This window comes from Arctopsyche grandis, chromosome 6 (genome assembly GCF_051622035.1).
Source record: "Arctopsyche grandis isolate Sample6627 chromosome 6, ASM5162203v2, whole genome shotgun sequence".
Taxonomy (NCBI): Eukaryota; Metazoa; Arthropoda; class Insecta; order Trichoptera; family Hydropsychidae; genus Arctopsyche; species Arctopsyche grandis.
Genome location: NC_135360.1, coordinates 22,471,198 through 22,493,839, shown reverse-complemented (window position 1 = coordinate 22,493,839; position 22,642 = coordinate 22,471,198). Strand labels below are relative to the sequence as shown.

General features: G+C 32.7%; 2 protein-coding genes across 2 annotated transcripts in view; one reads left to right on the top strand and one right to left on the bottom strand.

Annotated features, from left to right (window-relative positions):
• Positions 1–3,898, top strand: part of bark (C-type lectin domain-containing protein bark beetle) — a 28,855-nt gene extending 24,957 nt beyond the window's left edge. The window contains exons 8-14 of the mRNA XM_077433062.1: positions 640–669; positions 848–1,106; positions 1,178–1,379; positions 1,502–1,634; positions 1,714–1,831; positions 1,910–2,570; positions 2,641–3,898. Coding sequence (XP_077289188.1) covers positions 640–669; positions 848–1,106; positions 1,178–1,379; positions 1,502–1,634; positions 1,714–1,831; positions 1,910–2,570; positions 2,641–2,915 — 1,678 coding nt within the window. The 3' untranslated portion in view covers positions 2,916–3,898. The remainder of the gene's footprint in view (positions 1–639; positions 670–847; positions 1,107–1,177; positions 1,380–1,501; positions 1,635–1,713; positions 1,832–1,909; positions 2,571–2,640) is intronic.
• A 3-nt stretch (positions 3,899–3,901) lies between these two features.
• On the bottom strand, positions 3,902–17,160 carry LOC143913351 (uncharacterized). Its single transcript, XM_077433082.1, has 3 exons — positions 16,611–17,160; positions 13,903–14,193; positions 3,902–4,831 (listed from the first exon to the last, which is right to left on the bottom strand). Exons 1-3 carry the CDS (start codon positions 16,990–16,992, stop codon positions 4,389–4,391), a joined length of 1,116 nt encoding a protein of 371 aa, XP_077289208.1. The 5' UTR covers positions 16,993–17,160; the 3' UTR covers positions 3,902–4,388.
• Between the last annotated feature and the right edge of the window lie 5,482 nt (positions 17,161–22,642).

The following is a 22,642-nucleotide window of genomic DNA, read 5'->3' as shown; positions in this document are numbered from 1 at the left end:
ACGGGCCGAATGTGAAACGTCCGGAAATGTAAATATCGGAAGTCAAAGATTGAAAATTGAAAGATCTTTAAGTCGAAAGATAAAAAAAGGGTGCATGGTAAAAGGTACATACTCACTTAATTTGCGCGAGCAGGATACAACAGGAACAAGAGGAACAGGCTTTTCCTCCCGTATTCTGCGCGCGCATATTAATACGGGAGGAAAAGCCTGTTCCTCTTGTTCCTGTTGTATCCTGCTCGCGCAAATTAAGTGAGTATGTATGTACGTGAGTATGTACCGCTTACCATGCACCCTTTTTTTTGATCTTTCGACTTAAGATCTTTCGATTTTCGATCTTTGCCTTCCGTTATTTGCGTTTTCGGGCGTTTCATATTCGGGCTCGTGACGGAGACCGATAATACATACATACATATTTTCTTTGAAGTTGTTTTCCAATAAAGAAAACTGAATGCTGAAATTATGTTTTCACCGCCTTTCAAATTTTATACAAACTTTTGCTGAATATTTTAAACTTACAATAAAACATATAAAAATATACATACATACATATACTACGTCGTAGCGTTTAAGCATTTTCTTTAATGTTTAAATAATTCATTTGCATGTATCGCTTCCTGCATGTGCTCATGGAACCAATAGATTCATTGACACTAATCCCAATACAATGAGGTATGATATATTTTATTTAATTGTGTTTTTGTGTGTAATTTCTTAGGCTTTTGTGTATTTGTGGTGAAGGCTTTTTTTCTATGTCGTATTTTTGTGTTGTTTTTTTTTTATGTTTTAAAATAACGTAATTCTACATAGTTCGACGTGAGTTGTATTGAATATATTCATTTGGTTGCAGCAATTTGGATCTTTGGAGAACACGTATCGACGCCTCACATAATTACTGGAGTTATAACGAAACTTATGCAGTGAGCGGTCGCATTCGAGATCGTTCCGACAATCCTGAATTGTTGGAAGTAGAGTTCCAACCGTTTTATATGAACAACAAAACAGTTCTTAATGGAAAATGCCCTCCAGGATGGGATTTAGTCGGTGACACTTGTTATATGTATGTCGGAGCACCAATGAGTTTCCACGAAGCTAGACAATTTTGCAGCGTATGTTCAGTTTACATAACTGCTGTTTGATTTGATTTTGGATAAGTGTATTAATTTAACTTTATTTTCAGTCTGATAATGCATCTTTGCCGTATGTATCAAGCAACCACTTCGCTCTATGGCAATTCTTGCGCATGCAAAATCAATGGTATGAATATGGTGATAAAGTTTGGGTCCAACATATTGACCATATTACAAAGTGTACAGTTTTTACCTTTCGATCAATTGAAGTTGATGACTGTCAACGAAAGAATCCTTTCATTTGCGAAATAGGTAATTTAATTGTTTATTATCATTATACGCATGTACATACATATATAAAATATATATTTAAGATGGTTTAGTATTTTTTATTGAATAATACAAGTAATGTATTGAAATAAACCAATTTTCAGATCCTAAGATTGTAATCGATCCTCTATCATGGACTGACGATACTGTTACTATAGCCGTTATTGGTGTTCTGGGAGCTGCCATAATATTTATTGCTGCTGCAATAGCTTGCTGGTATACTAAATCCAAACACAGGTATTGACTTTTCTCATTTTGTCTTATGAATACTTGCAAACAAAATTTTGATACTAATAATATATTTTAACTTTTTCAGACACGTTCAAAGATTAGAAAGACGTAATTCAATTCGACAATCTTTACATTCAGTAAGATCTATAGCAAGTATGAACGGAGGATTTTCAGATAGTAGTTATAGACGTAAAGGCCCATTGGTATTACATTTTTCTATCGTGAAGAATTTTAGATTTTTTTCATGTTTATATATTTTTATTTTCATTTTTAAATTTTAGAGTACACGTTCTACTGACACTCTTACGAAAAATTCTGACTATAAGAAAATGTTGTCTTCTTCATATTCAATGGATTCCGTCGAGAAGAGTCAATTCAACTCATCGTTGGATGACAATCAGAGTTACGACGTATATGAAGCTCACAATCCGAATCCGATGACGGCAAAACCAGTACAACATTCTACATTCAAAAGAGAATCACCGAAGTACTCTCTGCCGATCACAAATTCAAATCCGATGTTCGAGCTGTCGTTCAGAAATGACGGCTTCAAAGATAATTTTACACTGCCGAGTCAGAATCCATCGATGAACACATTGCTCACTGAAGAAACACCAATAATCCATCACAGAGAAGGTGATTTTAGTCAAGACACCACATTCAGAGATGAGGATACAATGACTCCGCATAGTGATCTGCAATATTATAATTCAGACACGCTTCCATTACGTAGCAACATTGGAAAATCTGATGATACTTTAGATATTAAACAAGAAATTGATGATGATAATAAATATATGTACAATAATCAATATGGTGCTCCAATGTACGGCGAACAGCCAAAGTTGTCGTTCTTAAAGGAATTGAAACACAGAAGGCCAGAAGCTCCACCGAAGCCACAAGCTCAACCGACCAGCTTCGGTCAAAGAAAGAATATAGCCGGTAAAATAGTTTTTTGTAACTTTATAAAATGTTATTTATTAAGCGTTTATTAATCATATTTTAATTGTAGGTGATAGATTTTATGAAGATAATTTGCCAAGTCCACCGTTGCCGTCCCATTATGAGTCTTTAAACTCGAATAACAACCATGCTCCAAAGCCTGTGCCTTTCAATGGAAATGGTGATGTTGATCATACGAGAGGGATGCCAAAAAGTAGATCAAAAAGTGAAGCTTTACTCGAAACGAATTTTGACATAGATGAAAATGAGGAAAACGGGAATGCGTATAATCCGATTACAGAAGCAAGCCGTAGCAAGAGTCAGCCATTGGAGACTTCGATGTAAATTAGTTTTCAAACAATTAAGTGATAATGATTTGTGCCTTAAAGTTACAGTTTTTGTGATAAAGGTTTTCTAATGATGGTCATGCCCAAATCGATGTGGAAACCATCGAACTCTTATATAGACTGATTAATTGGATGAATGATGATATAGCTTTATATGACTGTTTTGTATTATATAAAATTGTTATTTTATTTGTAAATCTATAAGTATATATTTTAATTTTAGAATAGTTGAATTGTACATTAATACTTTATAATGTAATATTATTTTGAAATATTTGTCATGACAAAATTCAACAATGAGCTGTTTATTTTTTGGAATAATTTTGTTTATTTCTTCAGCTTGTTTATTATATTTTTTAAGCATTCCACAAAATATAATTTCAATTTAATATTAATTGATTTTAAGTCAATTTGTACAAAAGTCACATATCTGAATACAGATAAGAATAATTTAATTTTAAGTATTTTGTGTGAAGTTATATTATTGATTTAAATATAAATGCATTTTTCATTTTTTATATGTACAATACTTAAAGTATTCAATTTTCTTTATTTATTTATCATTTAACCACGATTCTAGAACTATTCCTCTGTATTTAAGTTGTGAAAAAATAACGAAAAGTGCTATTTGACCGTCCTAAAGAAATTTTATATTTATACACAGACAAAATCTATACCTGCATTATTAATTATGATATCCATCATTTTTTATAATGTGATTTTTAATTTAATTACTTAAAAATTCTATTATATTTAATGAAAATAGATAGGTTTTTTATACAATGTATTATTTTAATGCACAACGATTTGCAAGATATTTTTGCAAATACAATTTTAGACTGATGCATGCTGGATTTTAATATGTATATAAAGAAGACTATAATTACCATGTTTTCAATGTTTGTGATCTCATGACGTGCAAGAGTTAATTTTGAATGAAATGTATAATAATGTTTTTAATAAAAAAAACCACTACTTTTTCTTCATCTGTTTTATTCACCTTACAATTGATTATGTATATAATTATACATAAATTACCCTAATTTGTTTCAACCTACATAATAAGCTTTTACAGGATAAATATTGTACATAATTCATTTTATATACAAATTTATGATTAACTAAGCAATATAACAGTTTAAATATAACTTAAATCTATGAAATATATACAGTTGTCTATAACAGTTTAATGTTATTTAGTATAGCATTAATATTGTTCATAAATTACAATATTTTTAAAAACCTTTATTGCATTAGTAAAAATAATCTTAATATAATACTAGCCACTTCAAATACTGTATCCACATTTAAAAATATTAGATAGATAACTTTCTTTATATAAAAAAAGGAAATCTATTCTTCTAATCACTAAGCACTACTTACAAGCACTTCAAATTCAAATATTCAAAATTACACAATACTAATCACTATTTTCACCTATCTTTATGAAAACATTCCCCCTCTGATTGACTTAACTGGAATCTGGGCTTCCGGCACTGGTCAAAACTTTCCCGTTGACTATGGATGCAGCACCACTACTTGTCAAACCGTTTTCTAGAGGCTGATTCCCGAACATACAACCTAAAGGTCCTACATAGTAAGGTGCAAACAACGCAGAGTAAGGTTGTGAACTGGGGTTAAAATAGTGAGCTGGAAACAAGCCTTGCCTCTGTGCCATCTTCAAACGAGAGGTTAGTTGTTTTTTCCATTTTGTTCTACGATTTTGAAACCAGGTTTTAATCTGCACTTCTGTCAGATTTAACGCTTTCGAAAGCTCCATCCTCTTTGAGACACTCAAGTATTTATCAACCTTGAACTCTGTCTCGAGCCGCTCCAATTGTTTGGCACTGTATGCTTGCCGGGGCTTTCTGTCCAATCCTGGTTTTCTGGAACGCCTACCAGCTGGTTTTGGTGCTAAAATAAATAAATTAAGACTTTTAATACACAATATGTCATAAAATATTATAAAATGAAAATAAAAAGAATTATAAAATCAAATATTTTTATAAAATATCTACAATTATGTACATACATACATATGTATTATATAATATACACATGTAAGTAGGTATATGCAATCATTTAAACTTCAATTTTCAATTAATTTATATATCAACGAGCTATTTATAACAGATTTAAGTAAATATATTGGATACAATATCTTATTCTAAAACGTACTAGATTACTTTGCTGAAGTTCTGGGAATTTTTATTACACTGAACAAACTCTCACGTACTTTATACGTCCTAATTAAAATTCGTATAATAGTAATAAATTTTTTTTTCATAACCAGCGGAATAGATTAGTGGTTAGCATAAAATACTTTGAACAAAGTGGTCACGGGCTCAAATCCCACTGGTTTCTAATGGCCAGACCTTGGATTTGTGACTCCAGGTCGATCATTTCCTATCAGAGTTTCCCAATTTAACTGATTTTCATTGAAACAGTTCCAACAAATTGGCAACCTTGCCCATTTTATCGCAAATCTCGAGATTTCAGCAATCTCAAATTTCGCTGAGTTGTATGAAATGCTGCAAATTCACAAATTTGACCATAAGTATCTCTGTGGATGTTAACTGATATGTATTTACTGAATTTCGCTGAATTGTTTAATAATGCTGCAAATTTTGCAAATTTTACCATAGATGTCTCTGTGGGTGTTAACTGATATGTATTTTCTTTGTATAATACTAATAATACTTATATCAATTGTACAATATTTCTGGCCAGGAAGGCGCATTGGGGTTAACTGTTAGGCGTTCCTGGTATAAATTAAAAATAAAATAAAATAAAATAGAATATTTAGTTACATACATACATATACATACATATGACTTACGTATTATTTGGTCAAAATCAATGCTTTTGATGACGACTTTGATGGTGACGAGAATGAAAATTTCTCATTTTCATTCGTCACACCTAAACTTTATTGTCCCCTTTGTCTGTTTTGCTAATTGTGATTTCAGTTTATATTTGGATTTCAATATGGTACATAAATATGTACACGTTTGGCCATAGAATTGTGTTACGGGGACGAGTAGAAGATGGTATAAGAATATTATAGTCACAGATTTTATTAAATGATTGTTATCTTTTAAATAGCAGTTTAATATAAACGAGATTCTTGTACAAGTTTAGTATTACAAGTTACTAATCACAAGTGGGGTTCAATATAACCAATAAAAGGATAACAATTTTAACCAATCATAGAATTTTGGTTTAACATCAAAATAATTAAGATACAAAGCAGCATCCTTGTGTAAGACAGTTTTAGTACTTGATTTATGTATAGCCCTTGAGTGTGTCGAGATATCATTGAGTAGATACACATAATTTACCATACGGATAAAGAGTGATAATAATATTTGAGGGTTGAACAGGTCGTGGGACAAATGCAGCCGCAGCAATAAATATTATTAAAAATAATACTTTCGGTTTTAATATGTCATTAACTATGAATTAGAGTAGATAAAAAGTTAATTAGATATAGTTGAATATAATATGTGACCGAAAAGTCTGGAAAAAATATAGATGTTGAAAGTCTCATAAATAATAAGAGATAACTTTAAGAGAAAACGTCAATAGTGTTTAAAAATGAAACGTGCCTTCAAATAGTTAAGATTAAATAATACGCGAGGTTAAACATATGTATGTACATACATATGTAGGTTGTGGGACAAATTACGTAACAGTCTTGAAACAATTAAGATATTGAAAGTCTCATAAATAATAAGATATAAATTTAAGAGATAACATCAGTAGGGTTTAAAATTAATGGAACGTGCGTTCAAATAGTTAACATTAGACCAGTGTTTCCCAAACTATGTTCCGCTGAACCTGAATAGTTGTTCCGCTGAACCTGAATAATTGTTCCGCGACAATTTGGATAGGTTTTATCCACTGCAAGAAATTTAAAGATCTTCTACTTCATATTGAAATACAGATACAGATAGTGCTCAAGCAATGGTAGGAAAGATGAAAGGTGTTGTATCACGTATCCAGAAAGTAGCTACAAGAGCCACCAGCAGTCATTTTATTTTGCATAGGCAAGCACTGGTGACTAAAAAAAATTTCCACAAATTCAAAAAATGTTATGGATGAAGTCGTGAAAGTGATAAACTATGTAAAAACAAAACCACTTCAATCCAGATTATTTAAAATTTTGTGCGATGAAATGGGTAATGGACACAAAGCACTTTTATTACGTATGTAATAAAGTTACCTTTTATGACATATACTGTGAGATGGCTATACAGAGGAAAAACACTATTAAGTCTTTATGAACTTCGAAGTGAGTTATTGGTCTTTTGGAAGGCACAAAACAATTGAGGACAACATTTTGTTGAAGTTTTAACAAATCCTTCATGGTTGATAAAACTTGCATATCTGGAAGATATATTTATACCAAGTGCAATGAAGTTAACTTATCATTACAACGAAAATTTATTAAAAATTTTAAATACAAGAGATAAAATTGCATCTTTTGATAAAAAAATACAATTTTGGATTTCTTCAGTTGAATCTAATAATTTTGATAGTTTTCCTGCCTTACATGAATGTTTGAATGAATTCAATTTTAAAGTAGATGAAGAAGTTTCCAAAGTATTTTTAGAACACCTAAATAACTTGAAAACAACTCTTTTGCAATATTTTTCGAAAACTAGTACGGACGATTCCTGGGTTGGAATTCCATTTTCCATGACAGCTAAACCAATAGGATTAAGCGCAAGTGACTATGAAAATCTAATTGATTTATTTAGTGACTCCGATTTGAAACAAAAATACAAAGATCAGCCTTTAAATGATTTCTGGGCGAGTTTGTCAGAAGAATACCCCAATTTTTCAAAACAAGCTATTATTGTTTTACGTTTTCTACAACCTATTTATGCGAAGCGGGATTTTCTTATTATGCTGCAACGAAGTCAAAGTGCAGGAACAGGCTCGACGCCACACCAGATATTAGAATACAACTTTCCAATATTTTGCCTGATGTCAAAAAGATATGCAATTCAAGGACTCAAAATCATCATAGTCATAAAGTGCTATTTATTCATATTTTATGTTTATATAATATTATAGTTTTATATTATATTAGGTTGTGGCTATTTGGAGGTACTATATCTGCGAATTATTGGCTATTTGCAGGTACTATATCTGCGATAGGCGCAAAGCCTTCTGCGTATGCGCGTGAACTTATAATCCGATTATAATTTCTTACATTTAATGTATGCTAGACTTGTTTAATCAATCGTTCATTATACATGTGGCAAATAAATTTCGCACGTTATTATAATAGATTTATATCATTTAGCTAGTTCGCGGCATGTACTTGTATGTATGTATTATACGTTGTATATGATAATAATTTTCTAACAATTAATAATATTAACTAATTTGGATTATATTTTTTACTCTACGTCACTTTACGAGTTCGAACTAAATTTTAAGAGGTTTAAAACAAAATTTTAACAGTAAACACGTTGACAGTGACAGTTCACGCGCATGCGCAGAAGGCTTTGCGCCTGTCGCAGATGTAGTACCTGCAAATAGCCAATAATTCGCAGATATAGTTCCTGCAAATAGCCAATAATTTGCAGATATAGTACCTGCAAATAGCCACAACCATTATATTATAGTCACCAGCAGCGTGGACTAGTAGTTAGCATATATTCTTTCGAACATAGTCGTCACGGATTCGAGTCCCAATGGTTGCTGCTGACCCGAATTTTTCATCTCGAAATTTGATGATTTATATTATAAATATAATATATAAAAAAAACTCCGAAAATGTAAGTTTATCAAAAATGTATCCATATGCGAGGCTAAACATAGATTGTTGGAAAAATCACATAAAAGTCTTGAAACAATTAAGATATTGAAAGTCTTATAAGTAATAAGAAATAAATTTAAGAGAAGACATCAGTAGTGTTTAAACATGAAACGAAAGTTCAAACAGTTAAGATTATACAATACTTGATACAATAAAGAGTATTATATATGTACATACATATGTACATAGGTTGTAAGCTCAAACCACATAACAACCTGTCATGGCATTATGGTAAAAATTGAATTAAAAAATGGGTTGTAATCAACGATTAGTAACAAAGTATATTCATTTAATTAGTCACATAACAAACCGTTCGATTTAAAAATGTATCAATCGTTTCATTGAAATAAAATGATTATTTAATTATTTTCCATCAGCAGCATTGCCTCCAGGTTCTAATCACAAGAATTAAGCACACATTGAGTGTACGAGGAAATATCGGGAAAAGATCCGGGCCTGTTCCGCGAGGAGCATTTGTCGCACGGTATCGTTAATTTCACGCCTCAAATTGTCGAGAGCTGCGGGTCGAAATTTTTGAGCAAACAATAGTTTTGAACCTCTAATGCGGTCCTCAAACAGTGACAATGCGGCCACAAAACAGCGCAAACAAACAAAAAATGTCACCGGTGTACGAAGCCGTAAGTAAATTGTGTAATTGCCTCAAATTGAATGGACAAACCACCAGCATTCAGATGTATCGATTGCCAATTACCTGGATGTGCTGTCAATCACGCAAAGATACTGAAAAATTGAACATCATTCCTGAAATACAATATGATTAACACTTTACGACCGGATTCAGTGCTAAATATATTGTATATATACTATCGATACATATGGAAAACATTTCACAGATCGTTCCATTCACCGATGTGTCGTTTTGAATGACAGTTTTACTAAATAGTTATTATGGTTCTGTGACTAGATTAGACACGAAAGCTAGATAAATATTGACGTTAGTAGTTTGCGACATATTAAAAATTGCGAATGTGGCCTCTGAGAAGTGTTTTGGCAACTTTTGCCGTAGGTGTGCGAACGCACGTTTGCCTGCAATTTTTTTTCTTTTTTTTTCTTTAAACCAACCTAAACACGACTTGCTAATCAAGCTAACACGGTGTTAAGTATGCATATTTATTAGACACAAAACTGAAGAAAAATGCTAATAATGACGTGCGAGAATATGATATTAATTGCTTAAATTTTTATTACCTAACTCGTGGTGGAAAATTTTCCACTTTTATGGTATGTAAATATTCAAAGCTCGTTTTAAGCAATAGGAATATATGAAAGTATAATGTCGAAATCATTGGCGGATCAGGCCACAAGGATGCCGGAAATTTCACGTCATTTAAAAATGATTTAATCTCTTCTGTGTATGAAAAATTAATAACTATCAAATTTTCACACTCTGATCTACATACAAATAGCTAAGTAATAGTATAACTCGGTGTTTGCGTTAATGCCAACTGGCAAGTGGTCCTGGGTTTGAGCCCTGATTTAACCTCGATTGAAAATAATTTATTTTGAATATTTCTGCAGTGCTACTGGTCAGACTTGGATATTTGTGACCCTAAGTCGATAGTTTCCTGTCACAGTTTGCCAATTTATTTGATTTCATTGTTGAAATGGTTCCTCGTCAAATCGGCAACCAATTAAACCACTATTTGAAAATAATTTGAATAAAATTTATAATCAATAAATTTATATTAGCACAAGTTTAAAACCATGAGTGTCGCTTTGTGGCAACCTGTAATGGCATCACGAAATAAAAAAAAATATTAGTATGGACGTTTAGTCTACGTGTTTTACTGCGCCTCGGTTCGATTTAATTTTTAAATGATTCCACACATTACATTAAAATTAATCTTAAATAAAGAAAAAGCCTCCAAGCTTTAGAATATCACTCAAAATAAAAATAAAATAACAATCAAATAAACTACGTATGTATTTTAAGTGTATGATACGTTATACAAATAACCATCATTAAAGAAGACTTTAAAAACCATGGGTAGCTTTACAACATTTATAAATGAAAGATTTATTCCTAGTGCCGTTTTCACAATACTTTGTTGAGTAAAATTAATATTTGATTTAAATTTTGAATATATAACGTGTCTACAACTCAATAACATAACGTCATAGTTTATTTTTTTACCAGAAACATAGCACAGTGATTAGCGTATAATGCTAACAACTGAGGGGTCACGGGCTCAATTACTGATCATTCGATCAATAGATACCACGTCTATCAACTACATACCAATATAATTATATTATAAAATATTAGCCAGCAGCATGGCTCAGTGGTTGGGCTTTTGCCTAGCATCGAGAGGTCACCGGGTTCGATCCCGTGGTTGACCTCGATTGAAAAGAATTTATTCTGAGTATATTATCTGTAAAGCAGCTAGTCAGACTTGGATATTTGTGACTCCAGGTTGATTGTTTCCTATCAGAGTTTGCCAATGTATCTGATTTCATTGCTGAAACGGTTCCTCCATTAAACTGGCTAAAAACCATCCTACCTACAATGTTACTACTATTTAAGTATGATTTATGTACAGTAAATATGTATGTGCAAGTTTAAATTCATATATGTCTCGTTAAGCTCGAGTTAAGTGTCTCGTAATTCAGCAACTTATGTAATAAAAATGCTGCATTGTTTGTAATTGGCCAGGAAGGCACATTGGGGTTTACCTGTTAGGAATTCCTGGTGTATATGTATGTAAAATAAATAAATAATATTGTATTAACATTATATTGAATTCCTATCTACACGGGTCCACGAGCGATTCAATCATCACATCTCAAATTAAGATTTTCATCATCATAACAGGTGTGCAAAGAGGGAAAAGTGCAAGATTTGACGACGAGTCCGTCTACAACCGCTCGTAAAAACAAACGGTCAACAAATAGCGTGTCTTTAAACGCCGTTAAAGCCAGTGCTAATGAGGTGTAATTTTAAGCAATTATGGCACTCGCAGTGGTGTTTAGCGGTTTCGTCCATGTTTGGACGAGAGTGTATCTTCTGGCATTTTCACACCTCGACACTTTTCCAGGAACCGACGGACAGATCCACCAGCTGCCTACGACCCCCTCGTCGCTGGCAGTTTGCTTTGTGAATTCCACCACTAAACGCGAGAGTTTACATAATAATATGTACTGTGTGCTTTCGTGTTTATCCTAGGACTGATGCTTACGTCCCAAAATGTTCTAAAGCTCGCCCAGCGCACACAATACAGTATGTGACACTTCAATACTTGTTCGTTTATTTTTTCAAAATGTGTAGGTAGCATTGGTTTTTTAAAATATAGTAATATTATTTACCTACACTAAAGTACGCTTGTGTTTGAAAGCATCAAGTTGCATTTTTTTAAATATTTAAATTCATTTTGACATTGTTATTTGATAACGTGTGACTCTTACGATGAAGCTGTATTTCGTTCCAAGATTTCATATCTGAAAATTTTTCTTACATCCTGGAGAATGTATCAGATCGGTTCTATGAACATTTATTAGGCTTTTGAAATGTTTTTCCTATTATTCTGTACACTATAAATACTAACAAAAAAAAAAAAGATCACTAAATCAATAGATCAGCTATTATAAAGACCTAAGATGTAATATGAAAAATAAAAATATCTAAAAATCAAAATTAAATCAATTCGTGTTTGGAATAATAAGTGCTCTTACAAGTTTTTTTTTATAATTATCATATTAGACAAAACGTTCAAGGTTTCAATGGCTATAATCAATTTATGTAATTTATTTTTTAAAATGACATAATCAAAGAGTATTAATTATTGATTCTCAATTTTACACTTTATAATTATTTATTACATAAAATGTAATTTATTAGATTTAGTACTAGTATGATAAGAGATACTTAACGTTGATTTGTAATAAATACTTAATTTTTTTCATATACCTTTATATATATGTACATATGTATATACATTTTACATATATTTTATATACATGTATATTTTTCATATACATTTAATGAATTTTTGAACATAAACTAAAATTAAGAAATGTCCAACATCGGAGGTAAAAAATCAAATAACACTATTATTGAATAAATAAAAAAGTGAATTTAACTTTTGTTTAGTCTTACACATATTCATCTAACGAATGGTTACAATTTATATTTATTTTATTTCAATACATTAATCAGTAGATATTATTTTTTGCGTATTTAATTGATATTTGTGCTTTTTATTACATATTTAAGAACCATGAGGAATAGAAAAATATTCCTTTGTCTATAAATTATCGTCACAGAAAATTCTTTTTTCATAAAAATACACATTTAGCTATTTGTTTTCAACTTTTATTTAAAATAATGTAAAATGTCCAAAGCTTTAACTTCTGAGTTTGATTTTTAAATAAGCGCCATTGCAATAAGTAATGAGTGGTGGAATTAACCGGCATTAGAAGAATCCAAAATTATTTTTTTACAACTTCAAATAATGATTCCTTTCACTGCCCACTATGTACTTATTCAATATACCTATTTTAGACGATACTCAAGTACGATTTAAAATAATTTTAAATTGCAATTTAAAACAAATCATTTAGTTGAGGAGGACTAGATCATGATGGGTAATAGTACTGTTAACCTTTCACCTATTGGTACATAGATACATAGTTTTGAACAAACAATCTTTCAAAATAAAATCATAGAATTACATTCCACCAAAGCAAGATTGAAAAACGCTGATCCAGGACGTAGATAATGTAATAGTTAATGGATTTCGTTCGTCGAAAGCTCCTGTGCATAAGGATCGCGTGATTGAGATTTGGGCGCATTCTGTTGAAAGTGCATTACGTACAGTCGCCATTGTTCGGTTCGAGCGGGTCGATTTATCACCTGCAATCCACCCACCACCCCCGAGCCAACCCACCCCCAAAATCCGTGGGTGTCTGCTCTAAGTGGATGCTGGGTAATTGCATTGCACCTCGACGCGTGAAGATGGGGCGATTCGGTCACGCGATATACGTATTACCGGAACCGCACGGAAGCTGCGCTACATAAAAGCTCGCCAAATCGTTAAAAGTTTATCCGACGAATTAAAAACAGATGGGTTGGGTATTCGGTATGATCCGTGGGAATATGTCCAGTGTTTTTGCAATGCGACATCGTATAAAATACCTTGTAATCCTATTAGTTGGTGAGGTGGTTTTCCCGACGCTCCAAACCAATTGCCGTAGAATAAGGAATTAGCTGTCGCAGCTGTCGGCACGAGGGGGGCTTGGAGTCGAGGTAGTCCTTGAAAGCCTCTGGATGTGTGGAACTGGTCCATTTCAACTGTTGATAAGGATGCGTTGAGCCGATTCGAATGCAGCATGTCGAGGATTGACGTTGGAGTACCGGAGCCTGGAAACGATGATGGTGGTGTGATGAAGGAGGACGTGTCGTATGAAGGTAAAGGTATGGGAAGTCCTGTAAACATATAAATCATATGAAATTTGACTATATTTACTTAAAATAATATAAAATTTCCAATGGAAAACTACAAGCTTAGTCATTAAAAACATTCGTTTAACCTTTTCAATACACACCCACGAATAATTTGGAAATGTCCCAAATATATGTTGTCATGAACAACTTTCACTTTTTACAAGGCTCTTTATTATATTATATGATTTCTAATCACACATATTTGAAATTTATTGAAATGAAATAATAATTAATTAAAATAATCGTTTGTATATTTCAAATGCATTTTATTTAAATCAAGACCGGTCGTCTTCAAAATTATTCTTGAATCATTGAAACAATATACAAAAAAATGTCTCGTTAAACAGTTTGTTTTGATTGATCTGCTTTTACGCGGTAGATACTTGAACAATTTAGAGTCAATAAATGCATTTGTGATTTGTTAATGTTGACAAATGTTTAGATCAATTGAACTGCATATAAAGAAGCATATGTACAAAAACGAACAGGAACAAGAAAATTTCAAAGGGAAATGTGCGTTATGTTCGCCTAGTCTGGACGAGCCTTATAATATAATATACTATATATAAAAACGGACTGTCGCTAAATATATTTGTATATTTGTATATTTGTATATTTGTATGTGACGGACGATCAACCATCAACCAGTATGGGGAACAAATTTTTTTTTTTTTCATATTTTTCAGTTTTTTAATTTTTTTCATTTTTTCAGTTTTTTCATTTTTTTCATTTTTTCAGTTTTTTCATTTTTTTCATTTTTTCAGTTTTTTCATTTTTTTCATTTTTTTCATTTTTTCAGTTTTTTCATTTTTTTCATTTTTTCATTTTTTCATTTTTTTCATTTTTTTCATTTTTTCAGTTTTTTCATTTTTTTCATTTTTTCAGTTTTTTCATTTTTTTCATTTTTTTCATTTTTTCAGTTTTTTCATTTTTTTCATTTTTTCAGTTTTTTCATTTTTTTCATTTTTTCAGTTTTTTCATTTTTTTCATTTTTTTCATTTTTTCAGTTTTTTCATTTTTTTCATTTTTTCAGTTTTTCATTTTTTTCATTTTTTTCATTTTTTCAGTTTTTTCATTGCCGGGGGCGCTGGCGGCGCTGGGGGCGAAGCCCCCGGGGTGCCAAAGGCATCGGGGCGCTGGGGGCGCCGGAGGCGTCGGCGGCGCTGGGGGCGAAGCCCACGGGATGCCGAAGGCATCGGGGACGCTGGGGGCGAAGCCCCCGGGGTGCCGAAGGCATCGGGGGGGCTGGGGGCGACGGGATGCCGAAGGCATCGGGGACGCTGGGGGCGAAGCCCCCGGGGTGCCGAAGGCATCGGGGGGGCTGGGGGCGCCGGAGGCGTCAGCGGCGCTGGGGGCGAAGCCCCCGGGGTGCCGAAGGCATCGGGGGTGCTGGGGGCGCCGGAGGCGTCGGCGGCGCTGGGGGCGAAGCCCCCGGGGTGCCGAAGGCGTCGGGGGCGCCGGAGGCGTCGGCGGCGCTGGGGCCGAAGGCCCCGGAGCGACGGAGGCATCGGGGGCAAAGGCGTCAGGAGGTCGGCGATGCACAAAACGTAGTTCGTAATTCGTAATCACTTCGTAATTCGTGCATCAATTTCTTTCCGAAACCAGTCGATTCAATATCTTTAACTTTATTTTTATTCGAGTTTCAATTCCTTTTCGAAACCACCCGTTGAAATCAACGGGTCCAACACTAGTAATGAGATAATAATCATCAATAAGCTAACAGCTATCAATACATCGATTCCTAAGATGATTTTAATTCATAATTACTAGAATGCTTTACTAGATTACATATATAAATATTAAATTGAACCAAAACAGATCCCTATCAATACTTAATTTCCTGCGCATTCAAAATGGATCTAAGAAAAAGGTTTTAAAAAACATTTGAATATTTAAATGGTTATGAAAATCAAATAACAATATATAAAACATTTGAGCAATTGCTATGAAAATGTTTTTCTTATGTTTATTTTTATCGACAGCACAAAAAAGCTTTCTTTTTTATAAGAAATGAAAATATATGATGATTTTTTTTATTATACGATTAAAATACACAATTAAAATTGAAATTAAATTCCTTCACGTTATACAATATAAATTTGGCATTGACAAGAAGTGATTAAGTATTTGAATATAATTTAAATAAATAATAAAAATGTAAACAGCCATAAATATTATGTGGTTTCGAAATATACTTGAAAAAATTTTAGACAAAGTTTTTTTTTTGTGTTTGGAAATTAATTCATATTCAAGAAAAAATCAAATAAAAAATTACTTTTTTGTTTCAATCCAACTATGTAGATTGCAAACTATGCCTGAGATAAACCACACTTTTAATATTTAGGAAAACTATATGCATTTACATTTACAAGCAAATATCACTACAAAAATGAGCTCACCTGACATGGATAGCCTTTCGGACACATTATTAACTTTTTCAACGGCATTTATATCTTCCAAACATCTCGCCTTGGTTGAAGTGTCATATCTCACAACAGAGTCCTTATCGTGGCTTTTGTTAATACCCAAAATATTATCAATGGAGAACTTTTTACTTTGAAAAGCAGTCACTTCAACATCACTATTCTGTCCGGCGATCTCCTCGTAGCGGTCTCTACGACTGACAGCGGCGTAGGCCTCCGGAGACATTCGATCCTGATGATCACTACTGACGATATCGATACTGTTTTCATACTCGGAATCTTCGTAATTTTCGTACTCCTGCTGCGAGGAGGGGCTGACCCTTCCGTCGGACTCGTCGTCGGTGCGATACGCGGCCATGGCGACTGATAACACTTCATGGACCGTTAAGGAAATACGACGGAGACAGTTTTCGCTGGTGTTACGGTTATCACTTTCGGTGGCATTATGGTGTTTGTATATGTTTGGTGTCTGAAGTGTCAGTCGGTAGTGGGGACGTCGTGTTGGTTACGCGAGTGCGGTCGTATTGGAGGGTCGGATTGAAGAGGACGCCCTCTGAGCGTCGGTTTCCGGTTGGGAGGATGCAGGGGCGGTTCTACGACCCCCACTCGTCGCCTCATTAACATCTCAGTGTATTTTCAGGTAGGTTTGCATTGGAAAGAGGTGGTGATACTACATACATAATTCGCCGTGACGATTTTAGTATGAAAATTCAGATTTTTTTCATGCAAAATTTGTTATTTTATATATTTTCGTGTGTCTTTTTCAATTCAAAATTTATTATTCTCATAATTTTTTAATGTATTTAAGTATGTTAAAAATAAGATTCCTAAAGAAAATAGACTGATATGTATGCTGTGATTTGATATGATATGCTATGCTGTGATTTTATTTTATGCTATTTTTTCTTTTCCTTTCTCCTTATGTACATTTTTACTTACCTCTTATACAGTTCACATGGTTTTCGGTTTTCAAAATAAAATTATATCGCGCGCTCATATTACCATTATTAACCTATGCTTCACCTGTATGGAATAACGCCTCGAATACTAACCTTTCCAAGCTCCAAGTAATACAAAATAAATCCCTAAAAATAATTTATAATACACCCATATATACTAACCTGAAAAAACTGCATGCCATATATAATATTCCGTTTGTTACAGACATTACTAACAAACTAACCAGTAGATTCTATGACAGAATCACTAATAACCATACTAACACACTTGTGAAGAGTCTCGGTGATTACAACAAAATGTCTATACCCTTCAGGTATAAACACAGATTACCTAAACACAATCTGCTTTAGGTCATCGACTTTAGAGAGTCTTTAATTAATATTATGTATTAGATGTATTATGAACATTTATAAGGATTTTAAATAGGTTTTTGAGCTCTTTTTCCTATTATGCTTTAGATTAACATTAGAATAATATAATACTGTGATTACTAACCAAATTAAATTAAATTGTAAAATAGAAAATTATCAGTAGATTAGTAGCTATTAAAATAGATATAAGATGTATTGTGAACATAATTTCGTAATAATAAAAAGCATTTAAAAATCAAAAAATAAAAATCAAAACATGGTTTTCGTGTAAGGGGTCATTTTTTATATCTCTTATCTCTTATCCGAGCGTTTTCATACTTTGCAATATTGCTCATTTTGGTCATCAATATACGTTAATGTATCGTCTGCCATTACGTTGGAGATAAAATATCGTAATTATGTACTATTTTTCTTTTTTTCAATGTGAAACTAAGAATGGGATTTATGGATTTTATTTTTACTTCTTCTTCTTCTTGTTAATGCCTTGTCCGCATCCGGACGTTGGCGACCACCTCGTCGATTATTTGAAGATATCCGCATCGGTCTTCAGCGGCTCGGAACAACTCTTCGGCGCTCATATCGGTCCACATGCGCATGTTTCGAAGCCAAGTTAAATTTTTCCTGCCAATCCAATTTATTTTTACACCTTTCTTCATTTTTTTTCTTATGTATTATTTTTATTTTGTTACGTTTTTATTTTATCATGTTTTTCCGCTTTTGCTTTTTTCTTTTTATTTTATATTTTACTTATTTCATCTTTGTATTTTACTTATTACTTTTTTTTTTACAAATGTAGGCCATTATGGCGCATTAGGTTCTTCCTGTGATGGCACAATGGTCCAAAACTATAAATAAATGTAACTCATTTTTTTTACTTTATCTATGCACGTACTAGTAATGATACATGAAGTTTTGTGATCATGCAAAAATTCGAACTCGAGATTTGGACTGTTTCGAACTCAGAATCGATCACTGATCACGCTTTTATGATGTATCAAAATGTGTGTGTGTGTGTCTGTGTATTTTGGGGATTTTTTGAACACCGTTAGTCCTATCGAACTGAAATTTAGTATCGGTTAATGAAATTCTTATCGACACGACGTAAAATTTTTTCAAATTTTTAAGTTGACCGGAAATGGTACCTCCCCTTATATGTAGCTGTCCTCTTTTTTTAAGTTTTTGAATTCAATTATCTCCCAAGCGGCTAACTGAATCGGACTGAAATGTAATAGAAATTATAATATTTATAACCGAATATTTTTTGAATATTTTTACCTGAACCGGAAGTAGAAGGAACTTTAGAGAATCGAGGTTTTTGTGTTTTTCTCAGAAACTTTTTGAAATTAAACTGAACTGAAATTTCTGCGAGCAGGAAAAAATGAGCAGGGAATAAAACTGAAATTTCATATCCAGTTTTATTCCCTGCTCGATACCTATTCAAGAATCGTTGGCCTTTTTATTGTTTTAATTACTATTATACATTAATTTAAGTACTTGAGAGACCACGCATGTCTACACTAAAAGATATTTAGGAGTTTATCTAATATATAATTTCGAAAGAGACTGTATTTATGTATGTATGTAATTTTTGGTTCGGAGAATCCGTGATGTTAAATTTAATAAAAAAACAAATGAGTATTCAAATAAAACTATTCAAATAAATGTAATAATATGTTAAGTGGCTTAGATCAGCCATGCTTAAACGGTTTATATTATAGATACCGAGCGAAGCCGGGTAAAACCATTAGTATATTATACATAAATAAGTAAAACCATTAAATATTTAAACAATCTACCAGTATTTGTTTTATTTCATTTCATTTATTTTATTACTTTAAATTATTATTTGTTCCTAGAATTAAGTCGATGTTCAGTTTCAATAAAAGACATTAAATCCCTTCATTTTCATTTTAATCAAGATAAAATTATACGAGAATTTGTTCTTTGGCAGTATATATCCACCAGTAGATCAGAAAGAAAATTTACATACAAAGTAAAATAAATAAATAATTTTATACTCATATATTACTAAATTTTCCAAACTTGGTGTTCAACTGATCATTGAATTTCTTTATTTGATTTCTGGAAGACTTATATGATCATAAATATATTGTTAAATATTGCTATTTAAAATTATATATTGGAATATATATTATTTATATAATGAAATACTATATAATATTATATGTATAAAAAAATACGATATAATATTATATAATGAAATACCTTATGTATGTACCTATACATATGTACATACACACGGTCTGTTTTTAAATACATACATATAATGTGGTGTGTAAAAGTTGTCAGAAAACTCGCATAATACATAAAGTGTAGATTATTGGGGCATCCAAATAGTCTTGCAAAGAAAAATTGCAATAAAAATATTTATATATATAGTATAATATAATCCAGTGAGGAGTTTGGTCACCAGACTGATCCTTAAAGAAAATAAAAATCGATATCCTCTTAAAAGATGACAGTGATCGGAGAAAGGAGATATATGTAGAAGTGAAAAAAAATCATACCAAATTAATTTTATCAAAGGATTACATAATGGTGTTGACAACTTACCCTGTAATTTCATACAATTCAAATACAGCTGTCGCCAAACAAAACGCATTGTGATGCTGGGGGGTAAATTTGAATATGCATACGCAATGTCAATATTAAAACGTGTCCTATCGACTCACAATCGATACATCATTACATTAAAAATAAATAGTTAAATATTTATTTTCCAATTAATGCGGAAGAGTTTCACTTTTCATATGTATGCATGTGTTTTACGTACGTGGGAATTTTAAGCGAAAGCACTCTTAACGCCTAGATAGATACCGACTCATATATAGGTACTATGTATATATTATACATAATATAATTTGTTATAAAGGGGGTATAAACCGTGTTTTGTTGCCCTTTGTATTCGGTTAAGAATTATTAAATCCCTACCATCCCATTATACGAGTGGCACGCGAGCTTTCGGGAAAAGCTTGGCACGCGCGTGTGGCCGAGCTAAATATTCACTCAACACCGATAAACGAGACCGAGCACACTTGTACTACGACTAATTTAATATTATTTAATACATATTTATTAAATAATGTAATTGGTAAACGGCACCTGTTTATATTAATTGAATTTCTTTATAAATCATCTTTGCTTTGATTAATGGAAACTCAATGTTAATAACCTGAATAGACTCGAGCTACTTATTTCCTGTCCTTTAATAATATATTTATAATTAGCAATTGTGATATATTTTTTAATGACAATGTATTTTATTTGAAGGATTTAAAACGAAAATCTTTTTTTTTTTCAGAATCATTGCTTTCTCACATAAAAAAGCTATTCGATTAGAATTTTTTTTGCAATTAACTACATATGTATAATCATTTATGTACAGTCATTCGCCATCCACTGTTGTATGAAAGCCTCTCCAACACGCTCTGATTTTTTTTCTCTGTTTTGGGCAAATCTCATCCAGCTATCCTACATTTTTTCCTAGTTTGATCCACCCATCTCCCCCTGTGGCCTTCTTTGCACCATTTTACAACGTCTTGGGTACTGTTTAAGCAATTCTTTCGTCTATCTATCGTCCATTCTTCTAGCTACGTGATCCGCCCATTGCCATTTCAATCTCTTTACTCTCTTCATTACATCAACTAACCGTCTCATTTTGTGTTCTTCTCGTAACACTTCTTACCTATTGTAAATAAACTATGTATTATGTTTATCTAATATATAATTTCGAAAGAGACTTTGTATATATGTAACCTTCGTTCGTTGGTTCGTAAACAACACATTCGATTTTTTTTTTGATTCAAAGGATTTGAAGTTCCCGGGGGCGAAGGCTATGGGGGCGATGGCTCTGGGGTCGAAGGCTCTGGGGGCGTAGGCTCCGGGGGGCGTCGGGGGCGACGGCGCCTTCACGCTGAGGGGCCACCGGATTCTGGTATACATATAATTTCAAAAGAGACTTAGTATATATGTTTGTTTGTTCGTGACAGTCAATTTAATAAAAAAAATAAATTTAATAAAATTTTAATTAATTAATTGTTAATTTCGTGTTCATCTGCCTTTCGAAATACAGTGATTTATTTAATAAAAATGCTGAATGTTTGTAATTAATTGTCTAGGAAGGCGCATTGGGTTTATCTGTCAGGCCTTGTATATAAATCTATGTATGTAAAAAATAAAAATAAAAAATGTATTTTGATAATTTATAAATTTGTATAAAAAGTGTTGTTTATTTACAATACATACATACATATGTACATATGTATATATCAAGAGAAATGCATTCATAATTCATTGCCGTCCATTCGAGCGGAATCGTTTAATCAAAACGACCGCGTCTCCGCGCTTAAAAGAAAAATTATTAATTGAGCGTAATAAAATGGCGGTCCCAGCAAATCTGCGAAATCCGGAAACGAGCCGAGCTTTAATGTCTCGAATGACACACAATCCGTCACGGTGGGGTCGCCCACCCTCTTAAAATGAATAAATTAATACGCGGGTCTCGGCCCATCCACCCCCCCTAAATTTTAAGGAGAATTCCGCGGTGATGGTGGACGTCGTCCTCTTTGTTCCATTATTTGCGAAGGGCCCCGTGACACAATGGGTCCCCCGGTGTTTTTTGAAAGGTGCGCAATTGAACTAAATCGAGCCGCAGCC

Excerpts from the sequence above, each read along its gene's own strand:
- LOC143913351 (XM_077433082.1), bottom strand. The coding sequence starts at position 16,992 with ATGGCCGCGTATCGCACCGACGACGAGTCCGACGGAAGGGTCAGCCCC. Across the intron at positions 14,194-16,610 it reads CGAAAGGCTATCCATGTCAG|GACTTCCCATACCTTTACCT; the intron begins GTGAGCTCATTT and ends ATATGTTTACAG. Across the intron at positions 4,832-13,902 it reads CCAACTAATAGGATTACAAG|CACCAAAACCAGCTGGTAGG; the intron begins GTATTTTATACG and ends TATTTATTTTAG.